The sequence below is a fragment of the Pteropus vampyrus genome, unplaced genomic scaffold (assembly GCF_000151845.1).
Source record: "Pteropus vampyrus isolate Shadow unplaced genomic scaffold, Pvam_2.0 Scaffold1, whole genome shotgun sequence".
Lineage (NCBI taxonomy): Eukaryota > Metazoa > Chordata > Mammalia > Chiroptera > Pteropodidae > Pteropus > Pteropus vampyrus.
The window spans coordinates 35,105,040-35,127,383 of NW_011888782.1; the positions used below are offsets into that span (position 1 = coordinate 35,105,040).

The window sequence follows — 22,344 nt, forward strand, 5'->3', positions numbered from 1 at the left end:
TAGATGGGGTAAAAGAGACCATATATGTGGTAACAGAAGTCTAACTGTGGGCGGTGAACATACAATGCAAAATATAGATGACTTACTGTTGAAAAATATAAATTAAAAAAAAATAAAATAAAAGTAAGTTAAAAAATACATAAATATTAACCCATATCAATGACTTCCTCTCAATGTCTGATGTACTTTATATCATCTCCACATAGGACTGAGAGAACTTTATCATTGTCTTCTAATGATAGATATATTTAATCAGTCCAGTAAGTATACTATGTTAGTTATAAGAACACATGGTTATGAATTTGAAATGAAAAAGCTGTTTTTGTGGAATGAAAGGAGCTATAAGATGGATGGAGGGGAAGAATTATATTTTGTCTATTGTTGGTTGGGACAAGAAAATAACATTTGCTAAGCACCTAATCTGTTCCAGATTTATATTTAACATTATCTCTTTTAGTCCTCACAGAATTTCAAAGTGGCTAGATAGGTATTATTCCCATTTTTCAGATGAGACAGAGAGTTGAAATGACTCACTCATAATCACATGGTTATTACAAAGATGAGCTTGTATTTGAAGCCAGGTCCACCTTTCTGGTTCTTACATCCAGGTACTTTTCATGACTCCCAACAACCTCCTTTTACTATGATTGTTTCTTTCATTTTCAGCTATGTCTGTTAATTTTTATTTTACACTTTTAATAGAAAAGGCACATAAAACATAATATAGCAAGTCAGAATCAGAAAAACAGGAGCTCATAGCTGCCTTTGTAAACTTGCTTTATTAACTTTGATTTATATGCTTGCTTCAGCATCACATATACTAAAAAAACTTTTATTAATCTTAGAATTTGGAAAAATAGAGAAAGTTAAAGAATAACTTATGGCCTCTTTTGACCTGTGTAGGATATTTGAAGGCTTGAGAATGCGCTGAAAGTTAGAAATCACATCCAGTGTTAGAAATACCTGAATTTTAAAGCAGTCAAGTCTTTATTTCTCAAAAATGCTGTAATGTACATATTAGACCAGTTAACATTTCATGACTATTTTGGCATTTTCTAGTTCCTGTAAATTTAAATTGGCAAGCTTTTTTTTCAAGCCTAAATCTTTATTTTAATGACAAACTTGTTTTTGAATCTAGGAATGCTTGTGCTTGACTGGTATATTTATGTAGAAAACTTGGCTATACAGGGATACTGAGCATACCTACTAGGTTTCTCATAATACCTGGATATCTTAGATATACTTCCTTTGATGTTTACCTTCTGAGTATAATTATTAACAGTTTTGTAAACTGTATATTTTTACTTAATAAAATATTTCTTTTAATTTTTTTAAATATGATGCTAGAGAATTAAAAAAAGCAAGGACACTCTCCCTGTTCTTTGGAGTCAATATAGAAAACCAAAGCCAAGCTGGGATGTTCATTTACAGTAATAACCGCTTGATCAAAATGCACGAGAAAGTGGGCCCACAGTTGAAACTGAAGTCCTTGTAAGTATGTTTTTGTTTTCACAGGCACAGGCAGGATGAGGGAGGTTGCAGTAAGATTGTATTTGCAGAGTAAGATGAGCGATTAATCATAATGGGAGCAGGTGTCATATCCTCTGTTCACCCTTCTCATCAATGCACAGACATTAATCTGCCTAATTTATCATACTGGTAGAGTTGCATGCCTGCTATAAGGAAAAAGCTCACTTTTGGAAATTTTTTCAGTGCATTTTCTGAACAACTTAATGTTTTACCATTCCTTGTGCTGTTTACTCGGGTTAGATTTTTAGTATTATACCAATTTAAATAATGCAAGCATATTAAAGAAATTTTAGAAAAGAGAGAAAAGAAAAATCCAGTCTTGTAAACCAACCCTGTTAACATTTGTGCAGCCCCTTCATGTATGAGTTCTTGCCAGTTACCTGCATGAGTGTTTATTATTAACACTCTGCAGACTATTTGGATTCCAGAGTAATACATTCTGGTGCTTTCCCAGTGGTCTGAAACTCCACAAGCTGCTTTCAGTAGAGTTCTAAAAAGAGACCATGGAAAATTGTGGAGTCGACAGGATATCCGTGACCAGTAGAATGGCCCAGGGAACATGTTTCACCTTCCTTCCTCACTTTCAAGGAATTAGCAATTCATTCATTTGTGTATTCAACAAGCACTTATATTACAGTATCATGAATGCTAGGCAATGTTGTAAGCTCTACAGGGAAGATGGTGAAGACCTACTATCATTTGCTAAGGAACTTATAGTCCAGTGAAAGGGGCATGTTTATAAATACATATTTTTTATATTTTCTGGAAACAGCAAGAATGATCTTTTAAAACATAGTTTACTCTCTTGCTTTAAACCCCAAACATACAGAATGGGACTGTTTGCCATGGTCTCCCAGTGATCTGGCTCTGTGACACCCTCCGCCTATACTCACCCTCTCACTGCATTTTCTTCACACCAGCAGGCTTCCTCTTTCTCAGACATGCTAAGCTTGTTCCCGCCTTATAACCTTGGCACTTGCCATTTTCTCCCCCTGTAATCTTCTGTCTTCAAGATCTTACTGCTGGTCCTAGCATATCCCTCAGGCACCTGCTCTAAAGATTCCTCCACGGGATGGTCCACCTGGACTGTCTAAATAAAATTAGTCTCTGGCATCTTCACCTTCTCCCCCATCTATCACTCTTCACATATTAAAACACTTGCTTTATATTTCTCGAACTACTTATCGCTACCTGAAATAATCTTGTACATTTATTTATTTACTAGTATCATGCCTTGTTACCCTTTAATAGAAGAGAGAAACTTTATAAACAGGGGCATTGTCTTTCTATTCATCACTGTATTCTTTATTCTTGGGATAAGGCCAGGTGCTCAGCTTAAATGAGTGAATGAGTGAATAGCTGAATGAACAGGCGAATGAATATATCTTATAGACAACCATCAAATGCAGAAAAACCATTTCGGAAGAGCAGTAAACTAAAGCAGGGGCAGTCTAGTCAGGCTTCCTGGAAGAAATGATGCCCTAATTTAGACTCACAGAATGAATAGTGAAGGGGAGGACAAGGTGGGAGGGGAAAGTGGTAAAAAACATGATAAGTAAGAGACCCAAATTGGGAAGGCTTGAATTGTATGTCATGTCAAAGAAATTGAGAGGTCCTGAAGAGTTAGAGTCCATATGCTCTTTCCCAAAACAAGTTATGTGTCTAAGTAGACAGTCCTAGCCACATATATCATGAGCTGCTAAAAGCGTGGGAAAAAATTGAGTTTATCCATCAGGCTAATAGGCTGTTGTCTGTTAGTCTCTATAATACTCCAGCTCTTATGTTCCCCTAGTAGAATTCACTGAGCACCCCATGGACCTCTGAAACAATGAGGAGAATTCCAACTTGACAGATGAAAAGAAGATGAAGAAAGTGATTCTCTGGCCAGTATCATGAGAGGATCACGTCTGTTTCTTGAGCAAGGGATTACTAGTAGTGTTTAGTCCTAAGAAGCTTCCACTTCCCACCCACCCTGACTCTCCATGTAAGGTGGTAGGTTTGCAAAAGGAGGCATATTAATTCAGCAATGATGTATTAAAGCCATTTTGTATTCTGAGACAAACACCTTTGTCTCAGAGTTCACTATTGATTTACTAATGAAATACAATTGTAAGATAACTTGTTAAACTTTGGTAAGGTTCAGACCTAGTGAACAAATTTACATTTGAAAAAGTGGATTTCAAAAGGCCACGGTATATTTGCTTTTCTTTTTTCCTTAGCCAAATTTCACAAAATTTATATATGTATTTATTCCCCCAGACTTGGTGCAGGTGTGATTGGAATTGTTAATATACCATTGGAGATCATGGAACCATCCCATAATAAGCAGGAATTTCTCAATGTCCAAGAGTATAATCATCTACTAAGAGTCATGGGACAGTACTTGGTGCAGTACTGTAAGGACACCGGGATCAGTGAGTATTCAATGGTCATATTAAGAGGTGCTTATGCAAGATTGACTCACGCGTTTTCTTTAAGCTAGAATGATTGCACTGATTCAAGTAATCAGTAACCCACAGCCCTGCGTTAAAAACATGAGGGAAATGAGAAGAGAGCCTCAGTATCTTTTTCAGACTGTTATGCAAAGAATAAATCAGCAGATTGAAAATTGTAAGAGGAGGGTAATCAGAGCACTATGAAGTGACAACTGATCATGGAGGAAGGGGGCAGAAGTGTGCTCCAAATAGACTGAGAACCCCCACAGGGGATCTAAGACTTGAATGTGTAGGAGCACACAGCCTCACCTAGACCTGAATAGTTCCTGTAACACTATTATATCATGCTGTAGATAATCATAGATAAACTTTTTTGTGTGTATCTAACAAGTTTTCAATATGTTAATTCCAGAAAGATTTTGATTAAAAAAACACTATAAATATGTTTGGAAATTTTAAAAAATAAATTTCAGTTATCTGTAAAATTTGACTTATTCAGATCACCTCATTCTTCAGAGATACCTGAACAATGAGATGGTATGCTGGTATTTATAAATAAACTTCCTGTAAGCTTTGCAGACATAGGGCTTGATTCATGGAAGAAAGAGACAGGCTACTGTGTATTTGTTCAGCGATTTGCATGAAGTATGTATAATTCATGCATATCAAAATTATGTCTCTACTCTTGAGAGAACTTAAAATTTTATTATTACTCCACTTGAGGTTGTAATTTTAGAGTATTCTTTTCTTTTGTAACCACTCTGCTTTGTCCTAAAAATTTCTCCATACTAGTAAGACAGGAAAGAGTGCAGGAACTCAGGGAAAAAGTTGGAATGAAGTTAAGAGCACAGATTTTCTGCCAAAGCTGGATTCATGTCATAGTCTAAAATATACTAAGAGTGTCATCTGTGGACCAGCAGCAGCAGCATCACCTAACAGCTTGTTAGAAAGGTAGAATCTTAGCCTCCACCTAAGACTTACTGGAGTAAAATATGCATATTAGCAAGATGTCCAGATAATCAGTATGTACGTTAAAGTTTGAGAAGCACTGCTCTAAGGAGCACATCCATGTAATTTTTGCTTAGCACAGGAATACTTTTTTCATATGTATTTTTTTTCTCAGAGACATGTTTGAAGTTATACTAAACGTAGTAATGAGCACATTATTTGGCAGGGTTTGCTGAAAGCTGTACAAAGCCTAAGAATATACAGAAAGATAAAAATCAAGCATCTACTCTCTGGTCTTTATATGGTACAAAAGGAAAATGCATGATATGGTACAAAAGGAAAATGTTAAGTGTTAGAAAATTGTGTAACTTCCCCCACTGTCCTCCTATTTCCTCTATAATTCTTCCCTGTTTTCCTCATCCTTGGAATAAGGAATCAAGCTTCATAAAGAGTTAGGCATTAAATTTAAAGATGATAGGAATTATCTCCATCCAGCTCATACTTACTCAGGACAGTCATACTCAGTCCTGTGTTGTGGGGAGCTGTCTCAAAGCTCCTTTGCTTGAGGTGTAAGTGCCCTCCCACCAACTGTACTCTCAACTCAAGGGTATCACTTGCCAGCCTTCCTACCCTTAGCTTTTCTACCTATTTTTTTAAAAAACCTTCTCGAAAGATATAATAAAATTCAATAAATGCTATATTTGTATTTTAATTATTACTAGTTAATAACATCGTTTTCCTAATTCCATAATTGTCTGTGAATGAATTGATTTGGGTCTAGAGGATGCTTTCACAAAAGATATTTCTCCAAAAAGAAAGTCAGAGTGGAAAAGTATAGCAAGCATATGCTTTTGTTCACACCTCTCACAACTTCATCCCAAAACTTCATTTTCAAACTGAATCAAGTAATCAAGGTCAGAATTGGTAGTCTCAGAAACTGTGTTGAGGAGGTTGACCTTCAAGGTCTTTGCTTATTAATTCCCACAGGAATAACAAAAGTTAAGTAATGCTTGTCTAATACCCTGAAAGCCAATATTACAAGACACACAATTTTAATGAAATGTAGGTTGGGTAAGCTTTTTGCTTTATAAATAAAAGATGCAATCTTTGTATTTGCTGTAAATCTGATCTGTTTCTATGGAAAATTGGGCCTTTGTAAAAATCGAATTGGCAGAAAGGGAAATGGAGAGGTAATGACTTTGTGTCATTTATCAAATCTGCATTTCCTTTTGGCACAGGTGATGCTAAGAATCTCAGAAATGGTTTCCTTGTCTCTGAGTCTGACCTCACCTCACTGTCTGCTTCTATGTTTTCTGAAGCTTTATGCTTCCTTACAATAAAATGGGAATATTAATCATCAGTTTTTTAAAGTAAGGAAGAGAAAGAGAAGGGAGAGAGAAACATTAAATGAGATTTGGATTTGAACGGAAGCAATTATATAGAAATACATTACTAAACTTTTCTAAAATGGATCAGAATATGGCAGATGTGCTAAAATGAAATGTGCAATGTAATAAACGTAACCTTTTTCCAACAGAACTCAAATCAGAGGGCCTGAGGAAGCTAAAAATCATTTAATCTACTTACCCTTTTCCCGGTGGTTTAATTCCCTCTACCTCAGTCACCCCTGCCCTAGGCAAGTGAACTGCATTTTAAGCCTGAATAAGGGCCTCTCATGAAAGAAAAAAAAATGCTTCTTCTTGGGGCAGCCCGTGTATTATAAAATACATTTTTACATTAAAGTCAAGTCTATTTCTCATGTGTTCTTCCATTCATTCACCTGTGCTAGGCACAGAATATTATAGGACTAATAAATCACACATGGTCTACCCTCTGGGAATTTGCAGTTCAGCAGAGCTAATATGATTTGACAATTAGAAACGGGATCAGTACCCTACAGAGAAGAATGAGTGCTGCCGAAGCCAGTAATCAGGAGCTCACAGTCTAGAGGCCAGAGAAGACCTCCCTGAAGAAGTGGTATTTCCTGAAGGATGAGAAGTTAGCCAGGCCAACCTGATTTTTCTTCTCTTGGGGCCATGAATAGTTGGCCTAAAGCCTTTATAAATGACAGCCCTCCAGATATTTGAAGACAAGCTTTCTGTCTCTCTCCAACCTTGTTTCGTCCTAATATTTCCAAGTACTATTGCTGTTCTTCATTTGATATGACATTAAATATACTCACCATTTTAACGTTGTACTTTATAAAGTATGTCACCTAGAAACAAAATTTCAAGATGAAACTCAAACAGCCTTGAATAAAATGGGATCATAATTTTTTTCTTTTAAGTTGTAATTCTATTGATGCAGCCTGGCATATTAACTCTCAGTAAGCACATTATTGACCATCAGAGTCTTTATTGACGATTAAAATTCTTAATAAAAATTTTAATGTGTGTTCTTGTTAAGCCACAACTCTCTTTTTTTCACTAAGTGTTTTTGGACCCTTGTGTAGAATGATGCATTTATCCTATTAAATCTTATCTCCTTAATATGTGTATCCTTTCAGGTTGTCAGGACCTTTTTGATCATCTAATGTCAATTTCTAACTAATGTGCTGTTTTTTAGAGATACTAAGTTTGGCCACTATTTTCCCTATGATTTTATTTAAATTCTATTGTATAGGACAGGGAAATCAAGCACTTGGCCCTCCACTGATGACCTCCACTGAGGCAGAAACGGGACACTGGGGGAAGACAATTAAGTAATTACAAATTTTCCTAATTATGCCTTCACCTAACATACCAATTTATCAGTTTTTGTATAATTTTGAAAGTGAGGGATAATATTTATTATATGAATAGTTTCTTTAAAAATAGATAATGCTTTATGTCTCAGTTTGGGCTGCTATAACAAAATACCTTAAACTGGGTGGTTTGTGAACAACATAAATTTATTTTTCACAGTTTTGGAGACTGGAAGTCTAAAATCAGGGTGCCAGCATGGTTGGGACCTGGTGAGAGCACTCATTCTGTTTACAAGTGACTGACATCTTGTACCCTCCCATGGTAGAAAGAGAGTGAGCTAGTTCTCTGGCCTCTTCTTATAAAAGCCTCTTCTTATAAGAGCACTCATCCCATTCACGAGGGTTCCACCCTCATGACTTAATTACCTCCCAAAGGTCCAACCTCCAAATACCATCACATTAGGTTTCAACATATGAATTTAGGGGGGACATAAACATTCAGTCCAACTACTCTAGTAGTTAGATCTAGCTAGCTGCTTACAACAAAATTTTGTTTACCTTATGATGCATTTGAATATCTAGGATCTAAGAAAGGTATTACAAGAAAAATGCAAATACAGTTCTGCTAGAGATATAAATTGAGTGAGGAAGCCTATGTAAAATATAAAAAAGATGAGACTATGAGACAAGTTTATATGAAGATACAGGCTGAAAAACAATTCATATTTCTTTTTAAGTTATGTATTTTATGTATTCTTTATTTTTAAAATATTGTATTTTCAATATTATATTTTGTTTTATCTTTAAATTTTTTAGTTATGTGTTATGGGATGAATTTTGTTGTCTCTGAATTTATATGTTTTGTCCTGACCACTAGTATCTCAGAATATGACTGTTTGGAGACAGGGCCTTTAAAGAGGTGATTAAATCAAAATGAGGCCATTAAGATGGACCCTAATCCAATCTGACTGGTATCCTTATAAGAAGAGGAAATTTTGATACACAAAGAGATACCAACAATGGGTGTGCACAGAAAAAAAGAACATTTGAGGACACAGTGAAAAGGTGCTGTCTGCATGCCAAGGATAGAGGTCTCACAAGAAACCAAATCTGTCAACACCTTGATCTTGGACTTTAGCCTCCTCCAGAACCGCGAAAAAATAAAATTCTATTGTTTAAGCCACCCAGTCTGTGGTATTTGGTTATGCAGCCCTAGCAAACTAATGTGTGTGTGTGTGTGTGTGTGTGTGTGTGTGTGTGTGTGTGTGTGTGTGTATTTTTATTTATATATATATATATATACACATATATATAATATTTACTCTCATATATATATTATGTGGGAAATTGAGAAATTAGAATTAAAAAGAATGTTATAATGAAATCCATAAAACCATCGTCCAACCTCAACAATTATCAACTTTTGGGAAACATGTTTCATTCATATTCCCACCTATTCCCCCACAATTGGATTATGAAGGAAATTCCGAACACTATATAATTATATCTATATGTAGTTTAGCATTTATTTCTAAAAGACCTTTGTTTAAGAACATAACCACAGTATAAATATCACACCTAAAATTATTAATAGTTCCTTAATATAAAATATCTAGTTTATTTTTATATATCTTTTTCCTGCCATAATATAATTTATAGCTCCCCCCCCACCCCTACCCCACCCCCACACCACCACTACATTTCTCTTTCTCTCGTTTTTCCCTTTATTTTATTTGTAGGAAAAACTGGTTTGATTGTCTTGTAGTTTTCACACAGCCTAAATTTTGCTCACTACGTTACAGGGTGTAGTTTAACAGATTCCTTCATCATATTTATTTTTCTGTAAATTGATAAAATCCAGCAGCTTGACCAAATTCAGGTTTTTATTGTTGGTCAAGGTGCTTCATAGGCAGTAAGTAGTGTGTTCTTCCATGGGAAGGCATATATTGTTCGATTGTCTCTCTTTTAATTATAAAACAGTTTATAATGAATGCTCAGCTCCCTTAGGAATTTCAAAACCTTATATTCTCTTTCTATCATATTTTCATCATTTACTTGCTCAAATATGTCTATAAAAATAAACTTCTTTTCATCTACTATTTGGTCACCCATGTTGGTAATTTTACTATTTGACAGAAGGAACAGTAGAACTCTATTCTGCTAAACAAATTGCATTGGATAAAAGCTTGATGTGAGAGGAGTTTGAGATAAAAATAAAACATTAAAATGACATAGGCATTTTGCCTGATTTATATGGCATAAATATGTACTCTGTTTAAAATTGTTACTTATGCCAGCTCGTGGCAAATAACAATATGGTTCAGGAGTTCATTGACTTCTGTGTTAAAGAAATCACAGTCTTAGATTTTGTCCATTTACACTGCTTTCTCCTGGTAATTGAAATTATCACCATTGACAGTACTTCTGCTTCCTTTTCTTTCTGACTGCACTTGTATTATTATCATGATAATGACATTTTTTTATATCTACAATGAAGTTTTTTGCTAAAATACCTCAGAGGATCTCACCTATATTGCAAATAAAATACTAAAATGCCTAGTAAAAAACCTTCTTTTCTTCTGGAATTAAATATACATTGAATCTCACAGTTTTATTTTTCCCTGCCATACCAGAAGCAAGACCTCAAAACTCTCATTAGTCTGCTATGTCTACCTTAGCAAAGAAGATATGTTGTATTTAATGACTCTGAATTTAAAACAATACAATAAATCATAAATATAAGTTGCATTCACAAAAAAATGAATCTTTGACTTTTAAGAACATTAAGTCAGTCATTGGGGTTTATGGATATCTGAATAAAGTAAGGAGAGTCCTAGTAGAAAGATAAACTATGCTAACCCACGTATTGGGGGGACATAGGTAGCTGACGAGGCTGTTGCCCACGATAACACAGAACTCTGTAAATATGCTTTAGATTGGATTATTATGTCTAATTTTGATTTCTACATTGTGGAAAATTTAAAAAACGAGTGCATCCAAAGGCAAAGAGAGACAATGACTAAATAAAAATACAACCTATAAAGAGAAAGTAAAAGTTATTTCTTTCTGAGGGAAGACCCAGAAGAAACCTAATTTTCCTTGGTTTTGTTTTCGAAGGTTTTGTCATGAGGTCTCTTATGCTCTTTCTTCTAGTCTCCAGTGCACAGAACAATGTGATTCCAAACTGGGAGCCAGGAAGCCCCAGGGGACCTCAAAGTATGGCTAGGAGTCCTTGAATCTCATCTATCAGTTATTGTCAAAAATAGCGTATGCCTCATACATATATACATTACATCCGCATTCCCCAACCTTTATGGCACCAGGGAGCGGTGATCCTTTGGGAATCTATGACTGATGATCTGAGGTGGAGCTGAGACAGTGATGCTAGCGCTGTAAATACAGATGAAGCTTCATTCACTCTCCTCCTACTGTGTGGCCCAGTTCCTAACAGGTCATGGGCTAGTATTGGTCCATGGCCTGGGGGTTGGAGACCCCTGTGCTACAGTTTTTCAAATATATATAGATGTAGATGTGAGTACTAAAATGTAAAATCATCCAAAAGTGTTATTAAATTTATAGTTTATTTTTTTGTCATCATATATTTTCTCAGGTCAGGGGTGGTGGTTCTGAAATTATTTTGCAGCTTAAGGGGATCCTCATGGGAAACCACCGATATAGAACAAGAGAAAATGATGCTGCATTGCCAGATCAAGCAGTGAAGTTAATGCCTAGGGCAAGTTGGACCAACTCCACAGATTCTTAGAATAGAGTGGAGAAGTGAAGACATTGACTCCAGCTGCTACCTCCTTCTGCAGTTAAATATACCCATAGAGTGAGATTGGCTCAAACCCACTCTGCCACAGCCTAGAGCTAGGAGAATGAAAGGGGCAGTGAGCCTCTTCATCACCACTGAAGACATCTTGTCTTGCTTTCCATCAATTCAAATAGAATACTGTGGGAAATGATTATATAGGGCCCCTCTCATCCCACATGCACCACAAACTCTCTAAGCCATCATGGCAATTCTTCCTGGTAAGCGGTGGTTGGCCTCATGATCTTTCTTAAGAGTATACAGGCATCACTACCAACTGATCGGAGTTGGCATGTCACTTGAAACCAGTTTGCCATTCCTAACACAGAAATTCTATTGATAATGTAAATGACAAATGATCACACCATAGATCAGGTTAGGAAGGGTCCAATGTCTGGTTTACATAAGAATGAGAGGGTAATGACAAAACAGAACAATATTCAGCAGAGGAGGAGGCATGATTTACGTTCCCCTAAGAATGGATATGTAATTTATATCTCAGGAGATCTTTAAAAGTTGAATAAAATCATCTATTTAGATGCAGAACTTTCTGAAGTCAGGAACCTGATTTAAATACCTTCTCTATCTTATTTCTTGGTGCTTTGATTTCATAAAGTGTTTTAGACTTCCTTTTTTTGATTGAAACTATCGGAGCTTTGCTTTAGCAGTTTATTACTGAATTTTCTTACTTCTCCTCTTGGCTAATTGATTCCCTGGATGTCAGTGTACATTTTATAAACAGATATGAAACTGCCATCTAGGAAGGTGTTATGTTTCTCCTATTTCAGAGGCAAAATCTGTACAAACTGCTCTTTTAGTTATTGGTTTTCGACAAATTTTTAGTAAGTTATCACAATATTTTACATGATTGTTTTCCTTAAGAGGCTCCTTAAAAAGTAATCAGATAAATTTAAACATTAGAAATCTTCTGAATTAAGTATTCCATACATAGCTATCAGTAAATTAAATTTCAGTTTTTCTTAGATACTTGTTCTAGAAATTAGGACTTTAATTCTGTGTGCCTTAATCTCTGATTATTCCATTAATTTAACAAGCTTGTTGATTATTCAGAGAAAAGTCTCAAGATATGTATTTTTATATGTAAATATTATCTCCATGTTTGCAGTATTTCCTGTTTACAAAAGTAAACTGAATTTTTAAATCAGAATACCTTGATGTTAAAATAATATAATTTTCTAATTAATAAGTTCTGGGTTATCTACATTCCATCTCTTCATAGTGGATGGAAATATTTAAAAGGCATATTTAAAAATCAAGTACTTTTCAAGTTTTGAAATTTTATTTCTTTGCTCTGAATTGACTTCTGGATGAAAGGATAATTTTAAAACCCTCATTAAAACACATGAACAGAAATATCAGTTATTAAAACCATATATTAAAAATCTCCATAATTATAGGTATATAATTGACTCCATTAGTCAAGGCCAACCTACTATAATGAATTATTATTATTACTTTTGCTGTTTCTTGCCAAATTAGGACAGGAATTTTTTTTAGGTTTGTTGGGATATAACTTGACAAAATGTTATATATACTTAAAGTGTACAACATGATTATTTGATATACATATGCACTGTGAAATGTACTACAGTCAAGTTAATCAACATATCTATCACCTTTTTGCATGTGTGGTAGGTGAGACTGCTTTAAGATCTACTCTCTTAACACTGGCAACCATCATTATACTTTCTGTTTCTATGAGTTCAACTTTTTTTAGGAGGGGATGGGGATTCCACACATAAGCGATATACAGCATTTGTCTTTGTCAAACTTATTTCACTGACCATAATACCCTCAGGCTCATCCATGTTGTTGCATATGACAAGATCTAAATTTTTATGTCAGTAAAATTCCATTGCGCACGTGCACACATGCGCGCGCGTGTGTGTGTGTGTGTGTGTGTGTGTGTGCGCTTTATCCACTTGTCCAGCAGAAGACACCTAAGTTATTTCCATATCTTAGCTATTGTGAATACTGCTATAATGAACATGGGAGTGCAGATATCTTTGCAAGATGCTGATTTCTTTCACCTGTATACCCAGAAGTGGGATTTCCAGATCATATCCTTCTATTTTTAATTTTTTTGACGAACCTCCATACCATTGTCCATAATAGTTGTACATTTTACATTTCCATGTACAGTATGCAAGATTTTTCTTTATTCTGCATCTTTGCCAATACTTTTCTCTTTTTGATAATAGCCATCCTAACAGGTGTGAGATGATATCTCATTGTGGTTTTGATTTACATTTCCCTGATAATTAATGATGTTTAACACTTTTTCCTATACCTGATGACCATTGGTATGTATTTTTGGAAAACTGTCTATTCAGGTTCTTTGCCCATTTATTAATCAGAGGCATTTGGGGTTTTTTTCGTTTGTTTGTTTGTTTGTTTTTGTTTTTTTTTTTTGCTATTGAGTTGTATGAGTTCCTTGTATAGTTTAGGTATTAATCTCTTATTAGGTATATGGTTTTCAGATATTTTCTCCTTTTCTGTACGTTGTCTTTTCATTTCGTTATTTCTCTTGCTGTGCAAAAGCTTTTTAGTTTGATGTAGTCCCTCTTCATTGTTTGTCTATTTTGTTTTTCTTTTTGTTAATTGTGCTTCATGATGTCATATCAAAAATTATTTTCAGGCCAATGTCAAGTAGTGTTTTTCCTGTGCTTTCTTTTAGAAGTTTTAGGGTTTCAGATCTTACATTTAAGTCTTTAACTCATTTCAAGTTAATTTTTATGAGTGGCATAGGTTAGGGTCCAATTCGTTCTTTTGCATGTAGATATCTAATTTTTCCAACACCATTTTTTGAAGAGACTACATTGTTCCATTGTGTGTTCTTGGTGTCCTTGTCAAAGATCAGTTGACCATATGTGTTTGGGTTTATTTCTGGGCTTTCTATTCTGTTCCATTGGTCTATGGGTGTGTTTTTATGCACATACCATACTGTTTAAATTACTATAGCTTTGTAATATAGTTTGAAATCAGGAAGTATGATGTGGCCAGCTTTGTTCTTCTTTCTCAAGATAGCTTTAGCTCTTCAGTCTCTTTTGTGGTTACATATGTATTTCAGGATTGTTTTTTGTACTTCTCTGAAAAATTCCATAGGAATTTGTATAAAGATTGCACTGAATCCATAAATTACTTTGAATAGTTTGGACATTTAAAAAATATTAATTCTTCCAATCCAAGAACATAGGATATCTTTCCATTTATGTGTCCTAAATTTCTTTCATCAGTGTCATAGTTTTCAGTGTAGAGGTCTTTCACCTTCTTGAATAAATTTAATTCTAGGTATTTTATTCTATTTGATAAAATGGCTTTCTTAATTTCTCCTTCAGATCGTTTGTTGTTAGTGTATAGAAATGCAACTGGTTTTTGTATATTGATTTTGTATACTGCAAATTTACTGAATGCATTTATTAGTGCTAACAGTTTTTTTGGTAGAATCTTTAGGTTTTCCTTATGTAATATGTAATCTGCAAGCAGAGAAATTTTTCCTTTTTCCTTTCCAAAACTCTTTATTTCTTTTTCATACCTAATTACCTTAGCTCTGGCTAAGACTTTCAGTACTGTGTTGATCAGCAGTGTTGAGAATGGACTTCCTTGTCTTGTTCCTGATCTTGAAGAAAAGCTTTTAACTTTTTGTGATTGAGTATGATGTTAGCTTTAGGCTTGTCATATATGGCCTTTATTATTTTGAGGTATTTCTTTTATACATAATTTGTTGAGAGTTTTTAATCAAGAAAGAACGTTCAAATGTTCTTTCGGTACCTGTTGAGATGATTGTATGATTTTTATCCTTCATTCTATTAATATGATATATCACACATTTATTGATTTGTATAGGATGAACCATCCTTGCATCCAGGAATAACCCGTACTTGATCATGGTATATGACCCTTTTATTATGCTGTTGAATTTTGTTTGCTTGTATTTTGTTGAGGATTTTTTGTATCTATGTTCATCAGTAATATTGGCTTGTACATTTCTTTTCTTGTAGTGTCCTTATCTGGTTTTGTTATTAGTGTAATGTTGGCCTTATAAAGTGAGTTTGGAAGTGTGCCCTCCTCTTCAATTTTTTTCAAGAGTTTGAGAAGAATAGCTTTAATTCTTTTAATGTTTGATAGAATTCACCAATTAAACCATCTGGTCCTGGGCTTTTCTTTGTTGGGATATTTTAAATTACTGACTCAATCTTTTTACTAACTATAGGTTTTACAAATTTTCTATCTCTTCATAATTCAGTCTTGGCAGTTTGTATGTTTCTAGGAATTTGCCCATTTCTCGTAGGTTATATAATTTGGGGGCATTTAATTGTTCATAGTAGTTTCTTATGACCTTTTGTATTTCTGTGGTATCGATTGTAATGTCTCCTCTTTTATTTCTGATTTTATTTATTGTCTTCACTCTTTTTCTTAGTTAATCTAGTTAAGGGTTTGTCAATTTTCTTTATATTTTCACAAAGCAGCTCTTGGTTTCATTGCTCTTTTCTATTTTTCTAGTCTCTGTTTCATTTATTTCTGCTTTGATCTTTACAATTTCTTCATTCTGCTAACTTTGGACTTAGTTTGTTCTTTTTATTCTAGTTCCTTGCAATATAAAGTTAGATTGCTAATTTGAGATCTTTCTTGTTTCTCTGGGTAGGTGTTTTATCACTATGAACTTCCCTTTTAGAACTGCTTTTGTTGCAGCCAATAAGTTTTGGTACGTTGTTTCTATTTTCATTTATTTCAATATATTTAAAATTCTTTGATTTCTTCTTTGATTCATTGGTCATTCAGGAGTATGATGTTTAATTTCCACATATTTGTGAAATTTTCAGCTTTCCTCGTGTTATTAATTTCTAGTTTTATACCATTGTGTTCAGAAAAAAAAATATTTGACATAATTTCAGTCTTTGTAAATTTGATAAGACTTGTTTTGTGACCAATCCTATGACCTATCCTGGAAAATATTCCATGCATATTTGAGAAAAATGTGTATTCTGCTGCTATCGGATGAAATACTGTGTGTGCGTGCATCTATTAGGTCCATTGATCTAAAGATGGTTCAAGTCTATTATGTCTTTTTTATTTTCTCACTGGATACTGTATCCATTGTTGAAAGTGGGATAATGAAGTCCCCAACTATTATTGCATTGCTGTCTATTTCTTCCTTTAGATCTGTTAATATTTACTTAATATATTTAGATTCTCTGATGTTGGGTGCATATATATTTACAATTGTTATATTCTCTTGATGAATTGACCCCTTTCATTATATAATAATCTTCTTTGTCTCTTGTTACAGTTTTTGACTTATAGTGCATTTTGTCTGATATACATATATCTATATACCTCTTGGTTTCCATTTGCATGGGATATCTTTTTCCATCTTTTTACTTTGAGCTTATGTGTGTCCTTAAAACTGAAGTGAATCTCTTGTAAACAGTATATATAGTTGGGTCTTGTTTTTATGCATGCAGCCATTTTGTGACTTTTTATTGGAGAACTTAATTTATTTACATTTAAAGTAATTTCTAATAGGTAAGGACTTATTACTGCCATTGTTTTATTTGTTTTCTGGCTGTTTTATAGTTTGCTTGTGTCTTTCTTCCTCTTTAGCTGCCTTTCTTTGTAATATGATGATTTTTTGTAGTGTTACGCTTCAAATTCTTTTATCTTTTATGTGTCTACAATGTTTGCTTTGACGTTACCCTGAGCCTTACATAAAATGTCTTATAATAATAACAGTTTATTTTAAGCTCATAACAACTTAAATTTGCATACAAAAACTCTAACTTCTTACTCCTCCACCCCCCAAGATTGTTTTTTTTTTTTTTTTGCAGTTTACATGTTTGGATATTGTGTGTCCATTAAGAAATTATTATAGCTATACTTATTTTTAATACTTCTGTATTTTAACTTTTATCTTAGAGTTAAGTGATTTATATACCACTGTTACAGTATGAGAGTATTCTAAATTTGACTAAATACTTACCTTTATCAGTAAGTTTTATATTTTCATGTTTTCAAGTGACTAATTAGTGTCCTTTTATTTTAGTTTGAAGAAATCCCTTTAGCATTTCTTGTAAGGCAGATTGAGTGGTAATGAACTCCCTCAACTTTTGTTTGGGAAATTCTTTCTGTTCTTCATTTCTGAAGGATAGCTTTTCCAGGTTAAGTATTCTTGGTTGGCTTTTTTTTTTTTTCTTTCAGACCTTTGATTATATCATTCCACTCTCTCTTGACCTGCAAATTTCTGCTAAAAAAAGCCACTGATAGCTCGATGGCGGTTCCCTTGAATGAGAGGAATCTCCCTCCCCCCCCCCCCCCACGGTTGCTGTATAACTCTCTACAGACTGTGTAACACATACAAGAAAATAGAAATTGATGTGATATGTTTTCTCTCACTGCCTTCCCTCTGGCCAGCTTGCTAATCTGCTTGCTGAAGCATCTATCTAGTAGTCTTCAGGGTTCACTCCATGAAAATTGGTTTTAATAACACCATAAGTACAACTGCAAGTTGTGCATGTTGGACTAACTTCTAGCTGAAGAGGAAAAGTCAAGGCTTCATTGGAAGTTAGGAAAAGCCATTTCTAATCCCCATAGTGAAAAACTTTGATTTCTTTGCCCTAACATTTTTCCTAGAATGGTGTATCTTCCATCAGGCCTGGTCATAAGATATTTGGGCTAGTGAATGTCCTAATTTCTGCCTTTGATAGCCAGTAAATCTTTAGTATCATTTAGTCCTATAAGTAAACATTAAGTTGTATGTGTAAGCTACTGACAATAAGATCTTAAATGTCATCACTGTTTTCAAGGATCTTACTATCCAAAGGGGAAAATAGGCAGTGAGTAAACTAAAATGTAATGTGTAAGCACTATAAGAGTAGTGTGATCACAGAGCAGATATCACTCCACCCTCAAGGATGTATGCTTATGTTTCTAACATCCTAGTAGTTTTACCATTCTTAAAACGTTTACGTTGGAGTTCACAATTGATATTTGTTTTAGAAGTCAACTGTGTTGTGTTAACTGTGTTTATTAATGTTTTAAGAGAGAGAAACATTATTCACCTTCATTTTATCCCAAACAACACATCAATGAAGTATTTTGTCAAGAGGATCAGCAATAATTTTTGAGGATTTCTTAGGCATAGGATGCTGAGCTGTATGTTGAGGGCATGCAAAGTTATAAAGCACAGTTCCTCCTTTGAAAGACAGTCTTCTGGAGAAAGTAATATTTAGAAAGAAGACAAATACAATTCAGAAGCCATTTAAATTCCTGCAGAGTACTATAGTCTTTAATGTTCCTTTATATTTATTCTTTATGATAAATCTATTAGGTTATTGGAAACACTCATTTTATGAATAAGAAAGCTTAGTGGCTTCCGACAATAACACAACTAATGTATGGCAGAGACAACACCTGAAGCCACCTGACTAATCTACAACACCTCTCATCTTAGTAAGAACTGAATAGTTCAAGCAGAAATCAAAGAACTAGTCTTCATGAGCTCATCAAAATCCAAAGGAAAATTTGAGGCGTGAGCTATTAGAGATTTTGTGAAGAGACAAAGTGGGAGACCTGGGAATTTCTGAGGGCAGCTTTCAGCCCAGCCCAACTGTAAAATCTTTTTTGAAGGCTGAGTCACTGCTGGTCTTTATGGCACATAGTATTCTGAACCTAAATTTTAACAGGAATAGTAGGATGTAAGGATGTTTATTTGTATTTTGCATGGATTACACAGTCATATGTTAAGGCTGATGTATGACTGGCCCTATTTCATATATTTTATTTCTAAGGTTTATATTTTAGAACATCATTTTTTGTACTTAGTATGTTCAAGAAATGTTCTATATTTGCCGCATGTCAAGTACTCAGTAGCCACATGTTGCTAGTGGTCATCATATTTGACAGAATGATAAGCATGAATTCTTTCAAAAAATATTTTAAAGTAATACATGAACATGTAAAAATATTCAAAGTGTTTAGAAAGTAAAAAATGAAAAGTAAAAGTATCTTTCACTGCCTTTTTCTCAACCACAATCCTTTATTCCAATGCTATCCACTATTAAAACTTTCTTTTGTATCCTTTCAGGAAAAGAAAAATGTGTCCAACAAAATTTTATATGTGTATGCTTTTTATAAATTAATTATACTGGACAAACAAAAATTGTTTATACTAAATATGCTGTTTTATATCTTTAAAAAAATTAATACTTGGTCTTGGATACCTTGATGCATCACTGCATTTAGCTCTAAGTCTTAGTTGTCCAGTGTTCCTTGTTTGGAAATGGAATTTATAGATTCCATATTATAGGTTTTGACATTGTTTCCAATGTAATTTTTTTTTTTTTTTTGCTATTCAAATAGTGTTTATATATATAGCCATTGTTTTGTGGGGAAGTTTGCTAGCAGTGTAATTCCTAGCATTGTAAGAGGCACCTGAACAGTAAGTGAATCCAGTGTAGAGGCTAAGAACACAGCCTCTTAAAGAGGCCTCCTGAATGGCGCTTCATGACAAATGCTATTTCTAAGCAAAGGGGAAGAAGAGAATCTGGCACGAGGGTAGGGCATTAATAATAAAGACTGGTAGAAGCGGGAACTAGAGATAAAATAAAGGTAAAAAAAACTCTGGCTGTGAGACAAGATGATAAATATTTGTATCAATAGTCTTAAGGGTGGCCTTTAAGTTAAATCAGTACCGTCCCTCCAAGAAGACTTTAAGATAAAAGTTTTAAATGTCAACGTATTTTATCTGAACAATAAAAGTGTGCGTGTGTGTATATATATGTATATATATGTATACATATATATTTGTGTATATGTATAAAACTGCCATTGTGTTTAGTTTTATTATAAAGGTATTGCATATTTATTGTATATAGCTAGGAAAATGTAAGAAAATATAAGGCAGAAAGCAAATTTTACCCATATTTAGAGAACACCAACATTAGTATTTTAATCTCTTATTTCTATATATGTATTAGTTTTTATAGTTGAGATAATATTGTATATATATTTGTTTATATCCAAACTTTCTTTTCTTTATCTTGATCTTATTGATTGTATTTTCTTTTTATTATTCTTTATCTGTTTTCTTTTTTTTTAGGTAATAGAAATCTAACATTGTTTTGGAATGAATTTGGATACCAGAATAACAAGGACATGGAGAAGTCTTTAGATTCTATTCAGTATCAAAAAAGACAGGCCATGGCCATCCCATTCATTATTCAATGTGGCGAGTATTAAATTCCATTCTAATTAGCAATAATTTAGTGAATTCCTAAATATGCAAGTCATTGTGTTAAGAAATGGGGCGTGAGGGAAAGTTTAAAACTAGTTTCTCCTTAAAAGCACTTGAATTGGAGATAACTGGTAATGTCTGTAGTCTAAGTTCTATAAATACAGAAGAACCCACTTATCTTCAAGGTAAGTTATGGCAATACACTGCTTCAATTCTAATTTATATTTCATTTAAGGGGGAAAATATGCAGTGAGTTGGCCCAAATTTTTAGTAAAATTTGTGCTGTTTGTCTCTTCAACAAACTAAGAGAAGCATAAAAACTTTTGCTTACGTTTCTTTGTGGATTTATTTGAGTTTGTAACGATTGAGAATTGACTGAGGTTAAGATTTCAATAAGAAGAAAGCATGTTTTATGCTAGATTAATTTTTTTAAATTTATAGTGACATACATTTATATAAAGAATTCTATACATGTTAAAAGTAAGGATGACCAAATGTAAATGTAATGAGTGGGCCAATTAAGAAAGATGTAGATGTACTTTTAATGTGTATCTTTGTATCTTTGGTATGCTGACTGGTCCTTTTTTTTTTTTTTTTTTTTTTTTTTTTTTTTGCTTTCGAGGGAATTAATAAGGTATAATTAGTTGTGTCTTAACTTTTGGAAAAAAATTTAAGACAGGTGAATGCAACTGGGATATTGTGATAATAGAAAAGAAAGATATTTTTTATTATAGTTAAATTGGTTTCAATTACAGATACTCGTTATTGAATTTACTCCTGTTTTATCATACTTTGGAGAAGGCACCTGAACAATAAATAAATCCTGGACAGTCTTCTTTCTTTTTAAAAACAATGCACTGATATATATTTGCATACTAAAGGGGAGAAACCTTAGAAATATGTCAGGCCATACTCTAAAACTTTTTTTCTCCCTTGCTTTCTTTTTTCTGTTTTAGTTATTGTACTAACATTATGGATGATAATGAAATTCTGCATAATGTGAACAGAATAAACTATTTGTAAACTGCAAAAAAAAAAAAAGAAAGAAAGAAATGGGGCATGAGGGAGACAAAAGTGGTGAATAAAACCTGGTTCTTGCTTTCAAGGAGGTTAGGGTCTAAGAGAGAGATTAACATAGGCATGAAAAGAATTGTAAGAGATATGAATGTCAAGTAAATAGTGTAAAGGAGGCACAAAATTCTTCGAGGGTTCAAAGGGAAAGAGGAGGAAGTTGAGGCAAGGTTTCATGACAGAGATAGCCTTGCCATGATCTTTAAAATAGAATTTTGATAGGCAGAGATGTAGTGGGAGATATATGTTAACATCAAGTATACACTCAGCTAAAATTTTTTGGTAGAATAATAGAAAGAGTCATCTTTCTATTTTTAATACCTAGCACTGTGCTATGTAGTTGTTATTTAGTAATTGACAACTGAATAAATGAATGAATAATAGACAAAAATATCAGATTAAATAACATGTTTAGAAGGCTTTGAATGCCACAATAAGGCGTTTTCACTTTGATAAACAGTGGAGAGGTACTGGGAATTTTTTAGTTGGAGAATAACATCACTGAAGCATTGTGTTCCTCTGATACATTGTGTTCCTCTGATACATTTTCTAGCCACTATACAAAGAGTTAGAGAATTAAAGACACTCTCTACTTTCTACAAGGAACCTGCCA

General features: G+C 33.8%; 1 protein-coding gene across 1 annotated transcript in view; it reads left to right on the plus strand.

Moving 5' to 3' along the window:
* The window catches only part of MORC1 (MORC family CW-type zinc finger 1), a 157,153-nt gene that overhangs the window by 64,320 nt on the left and 70,489 nt on the right, over positions 1-22,344 (plus strand). The window contains exons 13-15 of the mRNA XM_011355579.2: positions 1,348-1,491; positions 3,790-3,944; positions 20,526-20,654. Of these exons, the coding sequence (XP_011353881.1) occupies positions 1,348-1,491; positions 3,790-3,944; positions 20,526-20,654 (428 nt within the window). The remainder of the gene's footprint in view (positions 1-1,347; positions 1,492-3,789; positions 3,945-20,525; positions 20,655-22,344) is intronic.